Source organism: Vollenhovia emeryi, unplaced genomic scaffold (assembly GCF_000949405.1).
Source record: "Vollenhovia emeryi isolate VEMERY1.0 unplaced genomic scaffold, V.emery_V1.0 DF939165.1, whole genome shotgun sequence".
In the NCBI taxonomy this organism is placed as follows: domain Eukaryota; kingdom Metazoa; phylum Arthropoda; class Insecta; order Hymenoptera; family Formicidae; genus Vollenhovia; species Vollenhovia emeryi.
Genome location: NW_011967201.1, coordinates 1,089,037 through 1,114,608, shown reverse-complemented (window position 1 = coordinate 1,114,608; position 25,572 = coordinate 1,089,037). Strand labels below are relative to the sequence as shown.

The window sequence follows — 25,572 nt, the reverse complement described above, 5'->3', positions numbered from 1 at the left end:
TAGTTCCGACTATTTTGATACATCTTACCAATAGTGTGTGTGTGTTCCCCCCGTCAACTATTTCTGAATAGTTCTACCAACACCGCGTACTTTTCAAAACTAAGGTGCCAGCGGTCAGATTGAAAAATTAATATTTAAAAATATTCAACAAGCGGAACTATTGTTAAAGCGTTAAACTAATCGGAAGTGATTCACTATTGTGACACAACTATGTCGAGAACTGTCAGAAACTCAATTGGAGCTATCTAAGATTATTTACAAATAGTTAACGAGCAAAACTATTTTTACGCTTCATCTATGTGGGAACTATAGAACTTTCCTAGAACTATATGATTCTGTAATTGAAATGAAACTTTTTTCGCAACTTGAGGCGTCACGGAAAGTCAACCGCTCGTTTTCACATGCTATTTTTTCTATTCAAATCAACGGGACTATTTCTAAAATCTATCGGAAACTGTGGCACTATTGCGGGGGCAAGCGGAATCGATAATAAAAACGTTTGATTTTGGAAAATAAACTGCCAACACAGTGGCTGAACTTCTCAATCACTCGCGTCATATTGTCTTTGAAATACTTTCAATGATTTCAAGTACACTTTCTGTACACATTCGAGCGTGATAGACTATTTCAGCAAAATTAATGATAGCATTGATAACATAATATAAATAATGTAATATTAATAAAATAGTATAATAATATTAATATAAAAAATACAACGCGCTGTTTAAATATATAATAAATTTAATTTTTCTGTCGATAAAAATTTACTCGCTCATAATTACTTTGAATATTTTCGCTGAAGAGTTCGTATCGGGAATAATTTTAGCGAGTCTATATAAATGAAACCTCTTGTACGAGAATTAATGTTTTTATATTTTTTTCCGATAAAAAATTATACTTGATGTAATTTAAAATAATAATTAAATCACACGCGTGATAAGAGTGGGAAGGAAAATAAAATTCTCAATAAACGGATATTTCTGCGGTTATACGCGACAAGAGAGAATTATATGCGCAACAATTATTAAAACGAATAAAGCGTGTATAAATAATCGTCGTAATAATGATATGAGAGTTTATAATGAATACAGAACAATCGTATGCTAGAATTGCACGCGCAATTTGCACGAAGACGAAATGTCGGATCTATCTGAAGTTGTCGACTAATCTGGAAATGCAGTAACCAAAATACCAAAATAGAGCAACGCGATCGTGGAGCTGTCGCTAATTATGCCAATCCAATGAAATGGCAGCGCGTTAGGCGTTATTTTCCTTCGGCGTATCTTGACAACGCCGCGTACGCGGCGTATATTAGCCGAACGTGAGGCACTTATCGATCGCTCATCGCGTATTCAACTGGGTCAGATCGTGCCGTATTTATTGCCGATGTGCACGCATTACGCGAAGCGCACGCTAAGTTGACAAAGGCGGCTCGTGACGCGATCCGCCGCCGATAACTCCATTCTCGCCTCTGTGAAATAATTAGGTGGTCTACTCACGCGCAAATCGTCCGGGAAGATCGTGCTAATGATTTTACGACGGGCTGAATAATTGATCGAAATTAGCTATTCACACCTACCCACACACACACACACACGTACACACACTATGTTTCTTGGCCTATTTTAACGTTCGCAAGATGCCTGACAGACATTAAATTCAATGTCAATTCAGTTTCTACCAAATCGGAGACGATCTTTAATAAACGTCACTTGTTAAGCGTGAAATAATTGACGTTTGACGATAATCGAGCTACTAAAATTCTGAAAAAGTATAATATATCTGAGGAAAAAAAGAACAAAAGTTTTATTATTTAGTTACAAAAGTTTAATTTACAAAAATACTATTTCTGATAAAAATGTAAATATTTTACTCGAGATAGAATTCGTCTTCGAAATTGAGATCGGGATTTTGCGAAGTAAACTTGTATAATCATTTCTATGAAAATATCTACCGCGTACTAAGTACATATGTCTTTGCGCTAAAGACAGAATTAAAATTGGAGAGAAATTCGCGTGGGTATGTCGAAGTGGATAGCGAGTTCAGACGAGACGTCTCGATCTCAAACGCGAGATGAAACTCGTGGCACTCACCAGGTTAATGGTGACGATGAGATCATATTGTTGTCGTTGTCCCTTCTTCTTGTTTTTGCCGGTCTTGACGGAGGCCGCCTTGGGTGTCACTTTCACTTGGCCTTTCTGGGCCGACGGCTTCTGGGCCGACCCCTTCGGCGTGCCCTTAGCGCCCGGCGCGACCTTCTGACCAGCCGCCGGCGCTTTCTGACCGGAAGCACCTTTTTGGTTTACATGACCCACGCCATCCGCCGGTTTGTTGCGTGCCTGCAGATACAAGAGACAAAATCTCCGTTAGCCGTCAGGTGCGAGAAAGTTTGTCGGGGGTAATCGAGTCGGACGGATGTAGGGCGGAGTATGCGATTATCGTCGGAGCGGAGTGCGACGTCGAAGCTTCATTCTCTTCGTCTTCTTTCCTGTGTAGTTTATTTGCAAATTTTGCAGGTAGACCGACGGATTAACGACGACTGTGGTAATTTTGTAAGATTTACGATTACTGTGAGCTCTCTCTCTCTCTCTCCAAGGTCCGGTTTTTCATTTTCTTGTTAACTGTTAAACAGAGGTTAATCGACTCTCCATCTTTTTCTATATTATTATCTAAGAAGGGATAGGTAGTCGACTATGTAACCTCTGGTTAACATTTAACCAGAAAATGAAAAACCGAACCTAAAAGTCACTCTGTGAATTTTTTCATTAAAAACAGTGAATAGTCACTGATTTATAGTTGTAAGTAGCATTGTGATTTTCAGTACACGGAGAGAATTTTCTCTCAAAATTTGCCCTGAAAATTATGTAATCGTGGCGCAACATGGCATCTTGAAGAACCTTATGGGAATTGTTTGAAAATTTACCATACATTTTACTAGTAATTATACTTAGTACACACTTTACTAGTAAAATGTATGGTAAAATTTTACAAAACTCTCATAAAATTCTCTAAATCGTCCCACGATTACATGATTTTTAGGATAAATTTTAAGAGAAATTTCTCTCCGTGCAGTATACTTATAACTGCAAATTAGTGACATATTTACTGTTTTCAGTGACAATCTGATCACCGATTGACTTTTATAGAGCTTTATTACAGAATTTTGAAAGTTATAATACTATATGTTTCAGTTGCATGTAACATTTACACGTTTTAAATGTACCTAAAGCGTATCGCAATCGAATTACCAGGATAATATGTCATCTAAATCTCGCCACGTCGTATTTAGGTTCATTATGGTTAACGTTTCAGTTACACTCACTTATAATCGCGTTGGCTCGTTGTATCAAAATCGATTCAATATTTTTGTGAGAGTTTTTTTACACGTCGGCTCGCTCATATCTCGCGGGCGAAAATGTCTGTATACGCTCTCTAAAAAGTAAGAGTAGGTTCCGAATACAACGGCGAGTCTGTGAGACGGGGAGTGCGTTGACTTTTTCGTCACTCGGGGACAAAAGAATTCGTTTAAATCGGGACCGAAACGTACCACGAATGTTTAGACGACTTAAAAATAACCTTTTCAATTAATAAGAACGACTGGATGCTTCGCGTGGGCGAGAATGCCGACGAGATAATTATAGATCTCGCTATCTGACGTGATCTTGACAGAGTCTACGACCTATGTACACGACCCTTGCGTCACGGAAGTATCGCGTAATTCAAGATTTTGCAATGCTACGGAATTTCTACTTTCCAATGTAGAAACACTGCTAAAGCTTTTCTTTAATTAGAACGTGCCAGTTAGCGTCGTTCAGCAATTTTTCTACATTTGTTAATCATGTACTGGAGTTAAATAATTCTTTGCGTCATTTCTACTTTCGTTCTACCGAGACAACCCTCGATACTTACGCTTTATACAATTTCGTTCGTCTATTATCCACGAACGGCTTCCAATTTCAAAATACTTTCAATGCCCCGGAGGATATAAATTCATGCTTGGGGAAAATCTTTTATTCTACATAGTAAAAATTCTTGGAATTAAACATCGTAACGTAAGTGTCGAGTCAAACGCTCAATTTATTATATTATCAAGGCGAAAATTTCTACTGGAAAATGGCATTTCTGAATCGTGAATTAATTCTAGATTTACGTGACTATTCTAAACCGTGGACTACCTATACTATAATAAACGTAAATATGAAAACACGAAAATATGAAACTACGATAATATCACGATGAATCGAATTACACATGTATAAAAGACTAATAATAGCATTCCTTATGAATGAAATTGTGATGCACTAACGCAGCGACTGTGAAGCAAAGTGTATTCTTGAGAAAGCGGGTTGTAGTTTTCAAAAGTAAAGTAAACTAAACTTGCGTGCGGAACATTACATTCCAACACGAGATCTAATTCGTGCCAAGTCCCCAGGCTCTATTAAGATCATCGTAATTGAACGTGATTGAGCGGCGTTCTGTACATTATTAATAAGCAAAGACCCGAGCCAAGATAAGGTTTATATTTAACTTTCTTATACTTGAGTTTATTTTAACTTGTCAATCCCCGGGGGTCACACTTTACTCCCGAAATACACCGGAAGCGCCCACCGGAACCCGCCCAACGCTCGCGCGAGCGAATTCTACCTCGCGTTCTCGACTACAATGCTTCTTTTTTGTAGAAAAAAAAGGGGCCAGTCTCCAATTATATTCTATCAATGTATTACAACGTGTTACAGCAATTAGCGGGCGCTACAATTTTCATTTCAATCAAACGTTAACGCGGCACACGGAATATCGCTACGGGGCCCTCCCCGTCCCCCCCCACCCCCCCTCGCCCCGGTAACAACCCGGTGATAACCGGGGTCGCGGTCGTCGCGAGAGATTCGTAACGAAAACATGGAAAATAGTCGGGCACATCGATCGGGAACCGGGCGTACGTTGAGCGCGATCGTTCGCTGCGCATGCGACGCCACGAGCGCGGATCGATCGCGCGGGCTGTGTATCAAAAGTGTATCAAAACAAATGCGGGAGCGTGTCGTTTCATGGGAATGCACCACCCCCTCGCGGCGGGAACGGGGGTGGGTGCCACGCCACCAGCCCCCGGGATCGTGGGATCCGCGCCCGGGGGGGGGGGGGGGGAGGAAGGGGTAGATCGCTGGCGCGAATCGCGCTGCACGCGATTACGCGATTCGCGTGCACGGTCCCTGGTCACGAGACGACCCTCTCTGTTCCCCCCCCCTCTCTCCCCCTCCCGTCCCGAGCTGCTTGCATCGCGTACATTGTAATTCCCGTTGTAGCACCTTTCCTGCCTATCCGCCCATCTTCGCCGGGGCGCAAGCGCGCGTTTCGGAAACTTCAACTGCAACTCGGTCAGATCCGGAGGTATCAACGCACGGCCTTGCGCGACTCCGGTGGTATTACATTTCACGCGAGTCTCCATTCTGGCGAGACGAACGCCAGGCGTCCGCTGGGCCGTTTCCAGGGTTTGCTGAGAGCTTAAAATCTGTTCCACAATGTGCTCTTATTGCGACTAGAAACATTCTATTTTGTAGTCAGTAAATAAGTTTAAAAAAATTTGCGAATTGATAAATTGTACATTACATATTGTCGATAAATTTTTTAAGCGTTTTGATTTGCTCATATGAAATGACTGAACAAGATATGTTCGCTACCGTAGCTAACCATGATTTGCTAAAAATATTTCGCTGCATTAACTATAAATTTCTGCACCACGCCAAACGGTTTGCTGTCACGCCTAGTATGTACAATAGGCACAGTAGCAATATAGCTGTCACAACTAAATATTAACTGTCCATATTTTACAACTGAAATTTATAGCGAATTCGGCAGCTTGCACTAGTGCGCACTGAGTGCACACCGGAGCTTGTTCAGAGCAGAAAAAAAGAATCTTCTTTCGAAAATATGTTTAGTTTTAACGTGAAACTCTTGAAACGAGATTATATTGCGTTAAAGGAAGAAAAATTTACTCGGACGAAGCAATTTTATATAATTCAATCATGAAAAATGTGCTTATTATTTAAGAATAATTTTCTTAAATGGAAAGGAAACGATATTGGATAGAAAATAACGTATTTTCAAATCGAAGGTTACAATGCTTAAACTAATTGTATTGTCAAAATAATTACGTATTCTTGAAGTGACAATTATAGCACTTAAATTAGACTGTAATATCGTTGGAATGTAAGATTATTAAATGCTTCTAAGAAAGTTATAGATTGTTGCGTATATACAAAATAATGAACGCCTTAATTTGAGCATATAAGAGTTGATGTGACACTTTTTTTCTGTGTACTCTTATATTTATGGCCATCTCAAGTACACGTTCAAAAGCTGTTTTGCCAAGAAAATGATCCGCACGAGTACTACACACATCATTTTCACTGGCTGGGAAGTATTTCAAAAAGTATTTGAGACCATCCTTAAATATAGGAATTGACTGTAAACAAGCTTTAGTGCGCACTCAGTGCGCACTTGTGCAAGCCGCCGAATTCGCTATTAGTTACCACATGCAGTTTTCAGCTGCGGCAGCTACAGTTTTCCGTGATGAATGTTTCTAGACGCAAAGAATTATAGATCAGGCTTTAAGAACGCTGGGGACGTTTTATCTTAATGGTCAGTCGTGTCTTCTACGAGATTTCCAAATATATTGTAGACATTTTTATAAGTGGAGACGAATAACAATTGTAGCATTTCGAAAAGGAGTTTTTTTTTATTCTGGCAAGATTTCTCTCCATTAGGAACCGCGTGGCTGTCGGAATAGAAGCTGTGTCATTGTACGTTTTAATTGTACGTAACTTCGACATTTCCTAAACGTCTTCTAAAGTCTGACGCAGTAGTGTCGACATCTCTATATATCTTCATTATTGCCATGGTTAACGCTAAAATTATTCATAATCGTCGCGTTGACTCGCTGTCGCTTATAATTTATAAGCGCCATGTAACTTATAGACGCTATATATCCAATGCTGGATCGACAATTCTGAAAACAGGGTTAAGACGAGCGTCTTCAAACTTGTTAATCCGAATCTCCCATTCGCCGCGAGTCGCGCATATTCCGTAATTCCCATGCCACCGCACGGTGCTCCCATGTATATATATATATATATGTATATACATGCATTTATCTTGTTAATCGAAAACGCCGAGAAGGCCAATATACTTGTTACAACTTTGCGCCGAGTGGCAGGTTGACTCGCTCAGGGGTTCAAGACCACTCGATGTCTCTCGTATACGCCGCCGTCTGTAAAGCTCGTTTTTCGCTACTGCAGAGTCAGAGAGACTCGCCGCCGTGCGTTGTAGGTGGCCTATGCTCCCGGGGGGAAAATTAATAACGATCGCTAATGGGCGCTTACGAAAGTTCGTCGACGGGGCGGCGGGGCGGGGTGCAGAGGCGGATGACTTACTTTCATCCGGTCGATTAGATCGGATGGCGCGTGCATCGTGTCCATTTATCGTCTGTACGCCAGCGCACAGTGTGTCATAGTAACACAGTTACGTATGTAGCGTTGAGCAGCAACCGCGGAAATGCGGATTTAGGTCGCTGACTGCGGGCGTTTTACATTACGGAGTGGCGCGAAGGGGCCGCTGATTAGCCCTTAGGGCCGATCGATTTTACGATTCCCAAATGGAGCCTCGATAGCCGTTATTTATCGTCCACATCGTACCGCGACGTGTGTAGATCGAGAAGCGCGAGATGTTGACCGCGCCGGCCACGTAGCGTTGAACAAACCGAGGGAGAATACAATAATACAAAGTATGCTGAGGTGCACAATGTAAAGAGAATAGGAACAAATAAATAAACGAAAGGGTCGATAATGACGAGCTGTACAAGGTGGCAATGTGAAAAATTGTATTTGGACAATCAATAAAAGGAAACGAACGCGTTTCGACTATTACGAAGTCTTCGTCAGCGCAATAAAAAGAAAAATTAAAACGGGAAACTTATAGTCAACTGGCAAATTCCTTTATTTCTTCAGTACAACGTTTCGACCCTATTTTTTGGGTGCTTATCAAGTAGTACTGCAAATCAACAACACGCAATTATAAGATTTTGTAAGTTAATAAGTAAAACGAATGGAAGTTAAGAAAAGAACCTAAGTCATCGTCGTCACATAAGACAGAGTCGAATTATAAAATACGTGTACATGTGAGCACTGTGGCTGCTGGGCTCGAACAAATTTGTATTGTCTTAGGAACAAAACAAGGTGACATTGCGACCTATACAGTTTTGATTACACAGTCATATATTACATTTAATACAAATTTATCGTGTTGTTGGTCCTCTTGATAAAGACACATTTCGGCAATTTCTCTTTTTCTCGTGAGGCGCTCGCTATGCAAGAAAAGAAAAATGTTAAAAAGACATGATTAGACATGAAATAAACTAATGAAAGTAAACGGATGATATAATCGTCATTTTGGAACAGTACCGCGAAAAACGCAATGTAGAGTAACCAGAGCTATGTCCATAATATAAAATACAGCGATAAAATCGGTCCTGCTTGAGAATGGCTGATGTATCCGAGTAAATTGGCGTCATCGGGTGTATGGAGTAAGAATATAAGTGAAGAATAAAAATAATTAAAAGCGCTGGAAACTGATATGTGTATAAACGATAAAGCTCATTTGCATTTTACCGAGAAAATACGAAAGTACGAGGCGTAAGAGCTATTTCAGGTGCCCCAGTCACGTTCCGAGCGCGCAGCTTACGTGTATCGATAAAATTCTGTTGACGTGAAATTTATCACGGTTGCAATTAATTCGCGTTTAACTTTTGCACTTTGACGTATTTTGGGAAAGTGATCTCTTACTCGGATATCATTGATACATCGGCAGGCGCAGTCCCTGCGGTGCGTTGATAAAATAACAATTGGTTTTCATTTTCATCAAGCTGCATCGTTAACATTCGCGTATTAATATCCTCCACGGTGTTCGTCATCGGATGTAATAGTGATAGATATCGATCTAAACGTCGATGTCTTCGGCACACCGCGAAATTTGTCGAAAGACAGATTGGCACGGCGAGAAGTTTTTAACGACTATTTATAAAGCCATTTATCACCGGACTTGTTCGCCGTCAACTTGATATCACTGTCCAATTAGATAAAATCTCGAGTGCACTTGTATGCACATCAGCGAGCCCCGCAGTATTGTTGCGAGCTTGAAAAATGAGTTGCTCAAACTCTTTTTCTTCAGGCTCCACGAGACACCGTTAACCTTTTTTCGAAAGAGAGACGAGTGTCGCGCGCAAAGTGAACTCGCGTGCCGCACGTTGTAAAGCTCTATCTAGATCGTTGCCTTCTTAGGTAACGTTATGCACGCCATTTCTTTTTTCTTTCGGCTATGCCGGCCAGCTTTGTCTCGCCCCGCTGCACTATTTTCTCCTTTAAAGAGGTGATAATGCCGCAGAAACGGATGCAGAAAATGCATTTATGTTCACGGGATGTACAGTTTATCTTGTCGCATCGTGTCTGAATGCAGCCTCTTGTTATCAGTATATTATATACCATAGTACCTATCGTGGAAGATATTTTTGAAGGATGAGCACGTGGTGTTCGTATAATGCGGGGTTTCTATACGAAATATACTTTACATTGTAAAATATTAGCGCATCTGGTTACACGTGTCACGATTCCATCGAATATAATCGATATATAAAAAGAAAGAATACTGAAAATAATTCCCATAATTCACTCATAAATCGATCAAACGCTAACTCGATCTGTTAGCGGCCTGCTTACTAAGTTTTGTGCGTGACCTTTTTTTAAACTTTTACATGCATCAAATAACGCGCAGCTGCGTCGTCGACACGAAATTAGATAATCACATTTATTATATATATAATTTTCTTTGAAAACACTGATGAAATCTGCACTTTCTCAATAATTGACGTTTAACTCGTATAGATTTTTTTCGCGCGCAGTTCAGTCTGCCGATAACATTCGATAGCGATAAATTAATTATATACAAACATTATTTTAAAGATACTTGTATGGCAAACCTCTCAATCTTTGATTTCGACTTGAACAGTGAAAGTCCGTCGGTGATAAATATATTTGATATTTGCGACACATTATCCAAGCAAGATTCTGTCGATTAAATTTTGCCCTCCTTGGCTGCGTGACCGCACGTATGTACATGCATCGTACGGCGTTATTTCCCGTCTCGAATATTTCACCCACTCAAGTTTTGCTCGCGGTGTTTGCGAGCGAGACCCGGAAACCTCTTTCGAAGGATCAATAATTGGGGATGATTGCAGCTGCCCTTGAAGCGCTATACTTTATGAAACACTGGAGCATCATATGAACCATATAGAAACAACGGTGATTGCCGTTGCTAAAGTGCAGCCGAGTGTGGCTTTCGTCAATTCCGTTTATACGTTCCCAATCGCAGAGCCGCCGAGTATACCGTGTTTCTCGCGTGTCTCGCTTTAATTGTAAATTTTTTTGAGAAACTTTTTTTCGCGACAGAGCGACAGATGTCGATTTGTAATAAAAATTAGCTGGGAATGAAGTGCGCATTGTGACGAGTATACGACCGCGCGATTATTACGTAACGAAATAGAATGGAGTTTTTTTTCTTTTAGTTCTCTCTCGCTGCGCCCCGAGATATTCGGGAACGAATTTGCACCGAAACTGCGAACCCTCGTTGAAATTGCGAAGCCATTGATGGCCTAGATTTTCCAGATTGAATAATGTCTCCTGCGGCAAGATTTACGAGCACGAACCCGCGATTTCAGGCCACGGGATGACTAATCGGAGAAGTATCGCAAGAACAAATGATACCGTAATTCGCCGCTCAATTTGTCATATGCGGAAACAATCCCCGTAGAAGCGGGGGCAAGGCGCTCGTCCTTGAAGCGTGTCACTGCACTTCCCGCGCAAGGTCTAGAACCGGCTGATTAATAATTAAATCAAATAACGCAGCCGCTTGAGCGGCGAGCGGGGGGTCCAACACCGTGGTCAAAGGCATCGATCCTCCATTCTCGATTCTAGACCGTGCCCGACGTTAGCACGAGGTGACGCTCCCAGCCCCGAGACTCCGTTCCGTGACGATCTCTCGTTTGTCCTCGTGACGAACGCGAACGATTAATCTTCGCTGGGCATTAAGGGCGCGCCAGATTTAGGAGTCGTTCGATGCGCGTACGCCTTTTAAATCCCCGCTATAATTGCGATCGCTCTCGAGATGCCTATCGATGAAATGAGATTTCAAAAAGTAGGCCCGATCGTGCCGCGCTGAACGCGATTGCCTCTCGGGCAACCTCGATCCACTTTCGTTTTTACCTTCATCTCCTCTCGAACGGGGCACCCCGTGCGGAATGTTAAATCGTTACGATAGAGACAGCGCCGGATTAGCAGACGCAATGTTGGGCTATTGTCACGGAGAATTCCACAGCTGAATCTCGAAGCGACATTAACTTTCGAGGATTTCTTCTCTGTCACTCGTTTACCTTTCTTTTGAAAAGCACTCATCGGTGCCAGAAAGGCGACTTGCACGTTAAAATGCGCGAGGAGCAGTGATTTGAAAAAGTTATACGCCCGAGTGCTTTCTTTCGACGAACAGTTCTGTTGCATTTACTCGGAATTCTTTGCTCGTTTTTCAACGATTTAACGGCCTAATAAACACCGTTAAATCCCCGCTGCTACTTCGTTTAAATCTCGCAATATTAATCCCAACGATTTCCTTTATTCTCATTCGCTTTCTCATTTTACTTTTATAGTCTTTAGAGCTACAGAAGGAGGGGGAGAAGGAGGGGGAAGGGGGTATAATTTATGTTTAGACTCACAAAAAGCAGTAACGATTTTTCCCGCGTGTTCATCCTTTCGAAAAACAGTCCTTGACCTACGGTATTTACGGGCTGGAAACAGAGGCGTCCACGCAAAACTTCGCGCTGCATTCCAGTTAATGTATCAATCGTGACGACAATAGACGTAATCAAGTAAACGATCGCCATTTATATTTGCAGCCGATAACGACATTAGTTCTGCATTGCTCGTATTAAGCCTCCTACGCTCATCGCGACCCGCTTTACTTCCGCGCAATGTCGTTTTTCAATTGAACAATTTGTCTACCCTCCGCGATTTCAAAGGGCCATCCGATAATATCGAGTATGTGTAAGATGAAAGGACTCTCGGGCTCGTAAATGGGCAAAATAGTGGCCGACAAGAAGCGCGAGTAATGCAGGGTAACGCTTTGTCCGACGTTATCCTCATTGTTTCGGACATTGGTTTTCCTGCACTGAAAACACAAAAACTGCACGCGCCGTTCATTGAGATCGTCTGCTCGGTGAAAAATAAGTTTATGTTCTCTGGAGTCAGCAGCTCTCGATAAAATTTTGAGCGTTAATGAAGATATTTGCGACAAGCGTGTACAATGTTTGTTTACACTTAGGTCCAGTTTTGCATTTTCTGGTTAATTGTTAACCAGAGGTTAGTCGACTCTCCATCTTTTTCTATATTATATATCTAACAAAAGACAGAGAACAAATGAAATTCGTAAGGCTCTGACGTGAAATCACGAATACGAAGTAATAAAGGATATGAGAGCCCAGACAGGATGTTAGTGTCTAAATGATTTTAACTTTTAAATTTATTGCGAAAAATTTTCCTCAGCCAGGGTATGAACCTGGACCTCCCTCTCACTAGGCGGGCGTCTCACCAATTCGACCACCGAGGCATGTAAAAGACAGAGAGTTGGCTAACTTCTGGCTAACAGTTAACCAGAAAATGAGAAACCGGGCTTTAGTGTTCGAATAAAAGTCGTTTTCTCGCGTGAGTCTATAGCTGTAAAACGGTACAATTTTGTATTTTTATTTTACTCCAATTTAATTTCAGCACTACAAATATTTCTTTTATTACACATCTTTTTTTTCAATTATTTTTCGTTGTATTTACTTAGTTTTATCTTATTTAGTATCCAATCCTAGAAACGCCGAAACTCACGCTGGTTCTGTAATTATGTAACGCACTGTATTTTCTTGGCTCCCTCGAAATAGACAGACATTAGTTCACAGCGTGCCACGAGACTTTACTCTCGCGAAGACTTTAAATTGCAAACTCGGCACGGCTCTTCTGCGTTTCCAATCAATCGATCCGCTCCAGCCAAGTGCCGAGTAAATTCTCCTTTACGCGCGCTTTTGTTTCATCCAGAAAACTGTCCGTTCATGAACACTGGTATATACCATAAAGGTACTATTACGTTTGTCGTACGACAAATTTTTTCAGCGCGTTGATTGGCTACAAGCTAGAAAATTTCTAGATACTCGACAGCTTTTCTATCCTGCAGCCACTCAACATACTTAAAAAAGTTGGTCGTACGACAAGTGTAATACCAGCCTAAGGCTAACAGTACATTCGTCGTACGACAAATTTTTCAAGCGTGCTGATTGGCTGCTGAATAGAAACTTTCTAGATACTCGGGATTTTCACTATCCTACAGCCAATCGGCACACTTAAAAAATTTGTCGTACGACAAATGTAATGCCAGCCTTAGGCCTGTTCTATAATCCTGTACATCGTATGTCGGATGTCGGAACGTAGCCGATGGTCCAATGAGAAAATTTCTTTTCAATTTCCTTGCTACATACGACGTATTGTAGAACAGGCCTAAAGCTAATATTATTGTCTAGGCTAATACATTTGTCGTACGACGAATTTTTCAAGCGTGTTGATTGACTGCAGAATAGACAAGTTCTTGATTCTCTAGAAATTTTCTATTCTGGAGCCAATCAACACGCTTGAAAAGTGTATCGTACGACAAATGTATTACCAGCCTAACGTAATCGTGCAGAAAAAAAATGCCGCAGTATCAGAGTCACAGCATGCCAAGCGCGCGCGCGCGCGATAATACGTTAGCGCAGGGGCGAAAGGGTCGATCGGGATAAAAAGGGCGAGTAATTAGGAGCGACGAAGAGTGCGGAAGTGTGTCGAAAAAATGTCGCGGTTTTCAACGAGGCCGAGTTGCATAAATGCGGCTCATTAGCGGGTCGCTTCTCGACATATTCGTGTCGACACATTTCGCGCGCGCCGCAACGAGGACACAGAGTCTCCCGAGCTCTCCCCCTTTTTTTCCTTCCTTTCCCTCCCCCTCCGCCCCACGAGACATTTCTACCGTAATTGCGGTAGTCCGCTGTCCTGAGTCCCCCGTGATATACTTACTGTTCCGTTTTCCACGGAAACTTTGCGGAAACGGGACAGGGCAAAAGTATAGGACATGCATCTCTACGCGCGCTCGCATTCTTCGTCCGGCGAGAATCCTGGAAGGAGACGCGTGCCATGCGGCACTTGACTGCGTACCTCACGTGTCCTCGTTTACTTTTATCTTATTGAACCGTTCGACTAATGCGACGTCCACAATGAGATCTTTCAAGGGAATGCTAGAGTGATTTTGCACTGATTTTGCACCTTTCGCTTCTAGAACTGTCAATTTATGAAAACATTTGTGTAATATACAAATTATGTGGCTTATTTTTTATTAGACTCCTAAACTTAATTTCAATGATACCGTGCTGTTCCCTGATATAATCCGATTGGTGAAAACTAGTCGGTCTCTACATAAAAGCCACATCACTTGTATATTACACAAATGTTTTCATGAATTGACAGTTCTAGGAGCAAGAGGTGCAAAAAGTGTGCAGAATCCCCTTCAACTTCAGCGTCCCTTTAAGACGTAAGATTTAAGAAAATGACCAATCGCAGCCTTCTCCTCACATTCGATTGTGATAGGTCGCTTTCTTACGACTTAAAGATCTCATTGTAGACACCGCATTAGAGTCCCGTCGTCGACGTTCGTCCCCGAGCCGATTACGTTATCGGAGATCGGGGAAACGTTATCGGAAATGCGCCGAGAGGTGTGCACCAGGCGTTCGTATAGAGAGGCAGGATTGTAGGACCCGAATCGAAACTCGTGGCGTACGCGACAATGAGACCCGTCAACGGTCCGTCACATTTCGAATGTTGTTCATCGACGAGCGAGTGTTGAAACAGGTTTGGCACTGCCAAAGGGGATTACCGAAGGCTCGCGGTGTCTCCTGTCGTAACGACACGTCGGATCGCGACGTCGCGACCGGCGAAATCGTACAAATCGCCTCGTTCGTCCTGCACGTCGAAATGAGCGGGACGGAGAGGAATTCGTACGATCTCACGTCGCGACGCCACGACCCGACGGTCGGGCTTGCGATAAGTGGGCCAGGAATCTTCAGTGATAACAATTTGCAGACCAATGCCGAGCGTTTTAGCGAAATGCACGTGCGCTACGCCTCTACGCATGAGCAATGGCATCTAGGTTTCTAAAAATGAGTAAGTAAGTAATAAATGATTGACTATATCTAGCTAAATAGCTAGTGACTAATCTCTCAACTAGATCTCAATTATTATCTTGGTATATACCTGGCTCAGGCTTCTAAAGCTACTTGTGCTGGCGCTGCGAGCCTGCGAACACAAGTACAGTATAGGTCACCAATTACCACGCCACTGTAGTTGGAAAAGTATAGCTAAAGATATATAACACTGACGAGAGAGAGAGATACTACGGATACGGTGTGTTGGCGGTGCGCGCAGGTGTGATTCATATATGTAGAAGTAATGCGTTTCGTAAATGTCAGAACGCGGAACTCGCGGCTTGGTGTGCGAATAACGCGCGTTGCAAGGTAAAGTCTTTGTATACGTGTTGCGTGACAAAAATCTATTTCCAGCTAGAAGAATGACAAAGTTCAAACTGATGTCTGCAACTGACATCGGCATCGACGACTCTCTCTCGAATGACACCGAAATCGTTAGATACCGCAGTCGAGGCCGAAAAAGAGTACGGTTCATGAAAACTTAGAATCACATTCCGCAAACAACGTACGCACACGTTGGTACAGATAATAATTATCTGTATGTGTATTTACATATCGCAAATGTGTAGCGCCTTAGCAGTGCCATCGAAAGTTATGACAGCGTATAGCGTGTGAATTATTAGCGTGAGTTATCGCGTGATCCTTTACGGGCGATCATTTGCATGTACAATTAGCATTTGTCAAGAATTCAAATTTAAGTTGACGCGCCAAATTACCGACTCGCAAATTACGCGTATCAACCGGGCTGTTTCCCTTCGAACAGCCGGATTGTTATTCGGCTCTCCAGTAATGTAACATATTTAATACACATTTCGTCCGTTTCCAAATTGTACAGGACAATTTACGAGTAATAAACGTAACAAGCGCCGCTACGTAGAAACGAGAGAAAAACTTTGCATTATTTAAAAGCTCAACTTTAATCATAATTACTGAACTGTAAAACGACGCGACACGATAACAATGCCCTGCAGCCTCGTAATGGAAGAACATTTAAATGTTCATCATTTACAGTTAACGCGTACGCTGTCCGCATGAGAGTGTGAATGTGATTACATTCGCCGAAAACATTACGCGATCCGTTGCCATTTGATAGGTTTACCAGTGGACAAAGCTTTTTCCAAAGTTACGCTCGACTTAATTGATGATCGTCTTCTATGGCAAGGAAAAAAGAGAGACAATCGAATCGGAAAGCTGTCACGTCAGCGAGTCGTGACGGGTTTACCGAGCGAAGTGCGACGCATTGATCGAATCCCCCGGCTTTTGTGTTTCGACGGAACTGTTTCCTTTATGGCACACCCGGCATGCCGTTTACGTCGCGTGTTAAATCAAGACTGACTACTTGTTAACGCGGGATCTACCTTACGTTCTCTCTACAATGGTGTCATTTCGCTACAAACTCGAGCGAGGAGGAATTCGACCGAATACCACGAGATTTATCGTACAGGAGCTTCTAGGCTTCGTCATTCTCATCTCTGAGTATTAAACCATGAAATGAATATACAAATATTGGGGTCATAATAATTGTTGCATTATGAGCAATCTCAAGTTTCGTTAATGGGCTATTGATACAGTCTGCGCATTAAATCTATAATATTTTGCTTATTAATCTGTCATTCGTAGTTCCGGTAATATCAAGTTTAAACTTCAGCTAGATTTGTTTCCTTACTTTTCATATATGCCACCACAACGATCAGTTTATGTAATAATTATTGGGATCATGCTAATTAATGTTAATAATAACAAGCATTGATCGTTGTATGCAAATTTAAGTGAATGTACAAGAATAATAATGAATAGTTTCCGTAAAATTAACATGAAATTGATACGTAAGAATATATACAATTAATATCACGCATATTAGCATCTATTTAAAAAAAGTAGATTACAATAAATTACATAATAATATATTGCAATAAATAATTATATTATTATGTGATTGTGCGAGATACTTTCTATTTTTTATTTATGCTTGTGTGCACATTAAAAATAATATATTACTTTATTGTGTCAATTTACATCGTATCCTCAAAAGGATATGAGGGCAGAAAGATATAAATGTAGGCCTTAAATTTTAAAAAGTAATTAGGACGAGGAAACAAGGGAAGATAAAATAAGCAAATAATTTTTCCATTATTTTGTAGATATTAATCAATCATTTTTCATTCATAAATATATACAGTATACAAAGGTATATCTTTTATTCAAATTTTAATTTTAATTTTTCATCTATTCTTATTTTGAAATATGAATATGAAAGAATTGCAACAAAGGCTTTGACTTTAACAATTAATTATTGCGTGCATAAAATAATTATTTCTGATTAATTTCGCCATTAATTATTAAGGCGCGTTATGACAAGTTTTAGGTAAATTAATAAACATAACGTTATATAATCGCAGGGCACAAATAACTGTGCTCTGCCAATAAAAAAAGTTTTAAAATAATTGTAATAATTTTATTACTATAATTTGTATTCAAGGACCAAAGCTAATTTAAAATGTACTAAAATTTTCACGTTATTACAACTTAAGCTCTAAGAAGATTACCTGAGATTTAATTAATCCCGTCTTAATTGTACTTCGTTATTTTCGTGCCAAGTAAATTTTTATCTCAGTACCGCCAGTTTAACGAATAAAATAGTAAATAATAAATTACACACAAATTATAAGAAAAATCAAAATGTGCCATTCATTCTCCTGTGGCGATGTAACCTTATTTTTCTAATTTATAAAAAAATTGAAAGCAGCCTTTTCGAACGTATAAATTTGCAAGAGAAGAAACAATAATTTATATTAAAATTTCAAATTTTCATCAACCTCAGCTGGCCACATTACATGCGCTTTCACAACGTTTCGACCTTTGGTTCAGGTCCTTATCAAGTGGAATCTAAGAGTAAGTGTTTTACATATAAATTTTACATATAAACACTTATACTCTTAGATCGCACTTGATAAGGACCTAAACCAAAGGTCAAAACGTTGTGAAAGCGTATTTAATAAATGTGGCCAGCTGAGGTCGATTGAAATTTGAAATTTTTTTATTATTAATACTGGCAATCTGAAGAAACATACTTGTTAATAATTTATATGTTTATATTAGATGTAATGTGGCAACTTAATCATTAATTCAGGGCTTAATGAAGCATTTCCCATTCATCCATCCATTGTCTCGTAGCACGTTACACGTTTCGTACTGAGAATGATTTATCAGTCACACGGCGCGCGGGAATCGGTGTTTGTTTTTCCTTTTTGCAGTGTACAGTGTCAATGTTTACACAAGGTTGCCGTGCTATCATTCGCGCAGCGACGCACGAGCCGGCAGACACCGATGTGAGTTATTTCGTAGTTTCGTAGTACCGTGGTATTATCTCGCGAACCGTGTGTGATTGTGCGACGGACGCTAAGGAAAAATCCTATCGTTTTCTAGGAACGATTAGCAATTGCGATCTCCCGCGCGACTGATTAATTCTAACGACTAATAGTGAGCGAGGCGACTATTTTTGGAGGTAGACACGTGGACGCGCGATTTAAAGTGAGGATTGAAACCGTGAATGACATAAATTGCAATGTTACTACTTCGTGATATTTATGAGCGATAAATGTCTTTCAACGATGAGTGGATTTCAGTATACCACGCATTGAACTTTTCGACTGATTTATAAATGTAATTTGCCTAATATTCGAAACGCGTGAATCGCAGAATCGAGTAATCCACGTAATGAAAAGCCGTGCTATGTCGAACAGTTTATAAACAGTACATACATTTTCGCGCGATTTCGAACGCACGGTGCATTCGAAACGTATTGCGTGTGCAACACTGAATTCTGATCGTGTATTTTCGAACGGTTCATCGCATCTTAATAAATCATTAATTAGACTTTATTAATCGAATATCGTATCGCATGTTACCGGAATGAAATTGCATTATTTTCGAATTTCTCGGCCATCAATGGAACATTGCGATACAAAACGAATTGATTCGGATACGAGCGACATGGAGTTTGAAACAATTTAGTATTTACAGGCGCAAAATTAATCCCGCATTTTATCACGCATCAATCATGCACTATGAATTCAGTATTTACATATCGGTGAGATATTTTTACAAAACTTCTTTTTTCCCGATTCGTCGATTGCGTTAATTCGCAGATATTAGTTTTGTGCGATCATACTTTTTCGCATTATTCTTTCGCCGTTGTGAAATGCTTCATTCTCCTGTGATTAATGTCTGGAATGTCGTGTAAAATACCGCGCGACTGTCCTTTCCTAGTGATTAATGCGCGATTGTAATTAACTGTGTGTTCGAGAACGTAAATGTTGTGTAAAGCAATGAAAAGAGGAAGAGAAGGAGACATTAGGCGACAACGGAGCAGCTATGCACAGAGTTATTTTTCATTATTTTGTTTGCTATTTGAAATTATAATTATACGCGCGCTAATTATTTCTTGACATAATAATTATGTTAGAAATTGTCATTTGAGTATATTTTAATTTTATTTTAAGAATCAACGTAGTCTTTTTTGCATTGTAATTGCATTGCTGCAAATTGTATCGATGAATGATAAATCCTTTTTTAATTGGAGAGGTATGGAAATCTGAGACTTTTTATCAAATATATAAAAGATTTATGCATCAAATTAAAAGTATTGTAGGAAAATCTATAAGTTCACAAATGTACTGCCTTGAAGTGCATATGCTAGAACAGGTTACTATCAATATTAAAATAATTGAAAGACAATTTTGTCTGTTGATTTATGTGTCTATTCCATAGACACATGAAATTTCGCCAGTTATCTATGAAAATATAGGCACATACCCAAGATAATACATAACAGAATGAGAGATATTACAGGAAGAATGAGTTCGATAAAAAGTGATGCTCGATTAAGAGTGAACGATGATGGTGGTATTATTCCATATTCCATATTCTATTCGCTAAGCACTATACAGAAATATTAGAAACATTTTTATAAAACAATTTGAAAAACCTCATAAGGATATGACATGCTTATTAAGAAAGTCTGAGCAATTGCAGTCAAATGTGTTATATACTGATTGAATTTTTCGGTTCACTGCTCTGAAAAATAAGGTAATATAATCGCAAATCTCTCCAAATTGTAACAAGGTAGAATAATCTAGTAAACGATATTGTATTCAGCGCTAAAAAAACTATGGAAAACAATTACTTTTATTCTTGTGCGCGAAAAAAGCGACTGTTTTATTGAACAATATTATTAATTGTTATACTATTACAACGTTGCTAACTTTGTATTAATTTTCCATAGCGTATTAATCCATCTATATTTACTGATAACCTGATATTCATTCAAATTTGCGCACGTACTCGTAAAGTGATTAATTTCTTTTACTGTTAAATGTTATCAGTTGATTGTAGCGTATACAGCCTTTACATAGAAGTACCACATAGAAGCCAAAAGATTAAATCAGTTAAACAGTAAAAATCACAATATCAATTAACCTAAATCAATAACAAATGTGTGTGTGTAAGTGCGATTAGAGGCTTGAATATGCTAATTCTATGCAATAATCTCGTGCTAAATTTGCTCGTTTACAACGAAACTTATTACAATGTTTTCACATAAAAATATATAATGTTTGAAGTTAATTCATCTCCAGAATACGTGATTAAAGTATTGTACAATGATTGTGAGAGACACCGTAATATAATTTAAAAAAAAAACATCTAGATAAGAAGGAGAAGCGATGTTTTCTTAGAGCATAACATTTACAGTACAACAACACACCAAACAAGTAGAATATTAAATCTGAGAAAAATTTGGGGGTTTCATATGGAAATGATAATGTGCAGATGCTGCATGAAATAACGGAAACGTGAGCGGGCGCATATTGGAAAAATGTCTCAAATGTTGACAGAACAAGTTGTGCAATTCTGATGGAATCTCAGAGCGATGTGCGTGCGTATATGCACGGTGGAAACCTTGGCCGATATCGTTGCACTATCACCGTCGGAAAACTCTTTTCCACTCCTTTGTTTCCGTGGCATGCACGTACATATTATTAATCATGCGTGCCACAACTGCGGATTACGCGTATTCGTACTTTTTCCTCGAACTCGCGATAAATTCATGCGGACAGCGTAATCGACTATTTATCTTACGCGAGGACGTAGGATCGGAGCGTTAGAACTGCGATTTTACCGCGCGATTTTCTCCGCCAAGATCTTATTTCGATCTAAAGATGAATTTGGCAATCGATCGCAAGATTTCTGCGGGGCTGTGTCATTTATACACATACTGCATTGGTTATTGCTTCGGGCTTTTAGGTCGGCATTCATAGTCAGATCTTATATTCAAGACCGTCTTGAATTTATCTCAAATTGCTGCATGGAACATTTCGTTGGCTACGGTGTGTCTAAAGACAATCTTAAGATGATCTTAAATATTAGATCCGACTGTAAATACCATCAATAGAATCGTTGCGATGCTCAAATTCTGTGTTCTAACTGTTTGCCGCACTTTCAACAAATGTTCATTACGAATAAGAAAATTAAAAAGTGTATTTTGAAAATTCTTACACCTGCAAAGGAAGCGCCGATTATATGTATTGTCAGTCACTTCCTTACAAAGTGATTTAAATTAGCATCTATTTCTTTCTAGAAATGATATCTACCTTCCAGCGTAATTCAGAATGGTATTAGATATCATGGACAAGTCCTTTCGGGTTGATTAAAAATACTTTATATCGAAGAATTTTCCGAATGGCTCTCTTTTATGCGCGATTGCTTAACGTGTTATTAAACGACCACGAATTCTTTTTCCCGGTAATTAAAGTCTGCATAGCGTTTATCGGCTTCGCGGTATCGGTTTTTAATTGGAAAACTGCGCGAAATGTTTCAATCAATCCCGCGTATCTAAAAAGAACCCCCGGCACGTGCTCCCACGACGCTCGACAAAGCAGAGGTGAGTTTCGCCGTCTGAATCTCGCGACGGTCGTCCCGCGAAATTAATTACCTTAATAAAAACGACCCCCGTCTACTTTACGTCTCGCGTGATCCGCATACGGTATCAGTCACCGCGCCGGCATCCTTAAGGCCCGTGTCCACGATGCTGGAGCTTGGTCCAAGTTTTAGTCTCCAGGAAAGTGTAGCCAATCAACTTGCAGCTATTCCATAAAAGCTACAAGTTGATTGGCCGCACATTTCCCGGAACTAGAACTTGAACCAAGTTCTAGCATCGTGGACACGGGCCTTTATGCATTCTCCAGCGTCGTTTCCCTCACGTGCTATCTGAAGGAACCATCGTCGCCGTGAGAAAGTCGAGCATGTAACTCCACTAACAGCCTAATGACTTGGCGATAAAGGCGCGCGTTAATGGCATTATAGTTCAGCGTGCCAATGCCCGCTTGACATTGCTCGCGGGCACCCTTTCGCTCCCCCCCCCCCCCCCACATCGCGGAGGGTAACCTAGATCGCCTTTGTGTCCCGCTCGAAATGACAAATGACCGCGAAACGGCGCCCAGATTGCTCGGGAATCGGTGATGCGAGTTGAATCGTTTTTCTTTCGGCGTCCGCGTGACGATACACGCGCGAAATAAGAAACGACTCTCCCCGGAAGCCTCCTCCATCGCGCGCAAACCGCGCGCGTCCCTCAGGCCGCTCGATTATGGAGCGCGACACACATGAATGATGAAACAGAGAATCGGAGTCTGATATACATAAATCGTGTGCGAGATTTTACCTTGCTTCTATTTCGCGGTGCGAAGTCCTCTTTGCTAGGTTTCCTGCGCTTGTCCTTGAGGATCATCCTCGCCGCGGCGAACGCCATGTTGTCGTCGCACTCTTTTCCCGACTCGGTCCCGGTGAGATAAGCGTAATCTCGTCGATCGGCTTAGCGACTAACGAGCTCTTTCGAACACAGTCGTGAACTGGGATTCACCGACCCGGACAGCACGCGCGCGCGCGCGTACGTGACACGTGCAGTATCTTTTTTTTTCTACTGCTCTTATTGCTCGCCGACCGACACGCCCGCGCGCTTACAGTTACGTATGCGTATCACAATATTAAAATTTATTTGCACGTCTCGCCTGTATACTTGTGCGCTCGTGTGCATTTACCCCGTGTGTGTACGTACGGTAATATATGCGAAGGCTACCAACGCCACAGCGTCGCTTCACCGCACACTGTTCGTTCGTTCTATATTGCGACCCTTAGCGTTTAATTACCGCCCCGTCGCCATCGTCATCGTCGTCATCACTTCCGTTCCCGTTCTCGCCGCCGCCGCCGTCGTCGGAGTCGTCGGAGTCGCCGTCGCAACCTTGTCTCCCGACCCCGATCTATTCCCTTTAAACGTATCTCTATTCTCGGCAGGTACTCTCCCGCTTCCGGTATCTTTTGCCTCGGCTCAGATCAGTTGACCCGAGACGGCACGCTAGCGACGAACGCTATCGATTACGTCCTCGGCGCTTGAATGCGGGCGAAGCCGACGATTGCGAGCTGCATCGTCGCAGGAGCCAACGAGCCGACCTGGGCGGTGCTCACTTCATCGCGACGGTAGCCCGATCGGCGATACCGGAAGCGCACCGGCGACGATGCCGGCGATTTCTCTCGGGTGCGCTGCTCGGCGGCGGGATCTCGCGAAAGCTCGTTGAGAACATTTGCCCCGCCGTGACGTGGTGATTACGCGTCCCTCGGATCGACGCTGCCGCTTCCGTTTTCGTTTCCGTTTTCGATTCGGCTCGGCTCGGCTCCGCTCAGCTCGGTGCCGCGAGGATGCGATTTCGCGCTTCGCTTCCGGTGCGCCTCGCGACTCCTCGCGATCACGGCCTACGTTCTGCGTATTCAGGCGATAGTTATCCTAATTACGACCATCGATCTAGAAAGAGAGAGAGAGAGAAAGAGAGATAAAGGAGAGGGTGGTTCGTGGCCTGTTTCTACGTCCTACACGCGAGACTCGCATAATCAATCGCGTTAGCAGCAACTCGTTTCCCGAGGAGGAGTCGACCGGAAGTCGATAAATCGTTGGAGAGGGGATTCATACTTTTGGAATGAAGTAGGGAACAAAAGTGTGGAACAAGAGAAGATAATCCTGGACATTTCAATTGTCTAGTCGGCGCCGTTTATGGTATAAGAAATATATTAAAATCCGGGAGCATACGGATATGTTGAAAAATAAAGTAAAAAATTCTCCCGTAGACTAGACGTAGAACAAAAATGTTTAACAGCTGCGCAGGAGTTAGGAGGAATAAGACGATGAGTCAAGCTTGATCGATAACCCTTGCGTATCGCGATAAATACGGGACACTTAACGAAACATGCTAACTTCATTGTTCGCTGGAATTTTGATGAACAAACACCTTGGATCGAAGAATAAATATCTTGATTTTTTTAAGACTGTACAACCCAGAGGCAGAAGTGGTGAGCAAAGTTTCAAGGACGTAGATCGAACAAGTTGGAGAACGAAAAATCTCCCTTTCAGTTGACTCCGAACGGAACTTACTTTAGAAATTACATTTTAACATTACAGACCACTCTGGATATTTTATCTCGCCGATCGTCGCTCTTGCGACATTTCGTCTGTCCGCGAGAAAGACCTGCAACCGAAATGTACGGTCTTGTTCGTTAATGCCTGGACCTCGGTTTTACTAGGCTTCACATTTTCATAATCTTTATTCTCGCCCGTACATCGACGAGTTTCAGGTTGCAGTTCGCACAGCTTCTACAGCATTACAGAAATGTAAGCGAAATAATACTGTACATCAGTAATTTCTAATAATTCAGTTACCGAACTCTAGTAATTGTTCAGTCCTTTCTTCGTTTACAGTTGTTACATTTCTGTAAGGGTAGAAGTTTATGGTAGTACATACTCTGGGAGAAAAAGACAGCAACCCATAATTAGTAATCAATTTATTTGGATTGTTCGTAATTCTACTCCGGGAAAAATTTTGACCGTTTTTATTTGTAGTTAAGCAACTTAACATTTCGGTTAGAGTGCCTCTTAAGTGAAAATTATCTTTGCGTTACTGAATATCGACAGAAGTAATTGAGAGAATGGATTAGTATTACTTAAAAATCTTGGATATACAGGGTGAGTCTTTCCATATCCGACAAAATTTTTGAGAAGGTAGAACGGATCGAGATGAACGGAAAAGTACCTGTACCATTTTGCAATTTTCGTAATAGTTAACGAGTAATTAATTATTAAAAATCGTTGTCTTAGGCCGGCCTACCGCCCAATT

General features: G+C 41.2%; 1 protein-coding gene across 2 annotated transcripts in view; it reads right to left on the bottom strand.

The window, feature by feature from the left end:
• LOC105564418 (neo-calmodulin-like) overlaps nucleotides 1-25,572 on the bottom strand; it is a 45,816-nt gene that overhangs the window by 11,143 nt on the left and 9,101 nt on the right. The window contains exons 2-4 of one of the 2 annotated variants that reach the window (XM_012016764.1): nucleotides 23,076-24,209; nucleotides 15,408-15,449; nucleotides 2,094-2,339 (exon numbers count right to left, since the gene is read on the bottom strand). In XM_012016764.1, the coding sequence (XP_011872154.1) occupies nucleotides 2,094-2,339; nucleotides 15,408-15,449; nucleotides 23,076-23,162 (375 nt within the window). In that variant the 5' untranslated portion in view covers nucleotides 23,163-24,209. The remainder of the gene's footprint in view (nucleotides 1-2,093; nucleotides 2,340-15,407; nucleotides 15,450-23,075; nucleotides 24,210-25,572) is intronic. The other variant, XM_012016765.1, reaches the window with a different exon arrangement.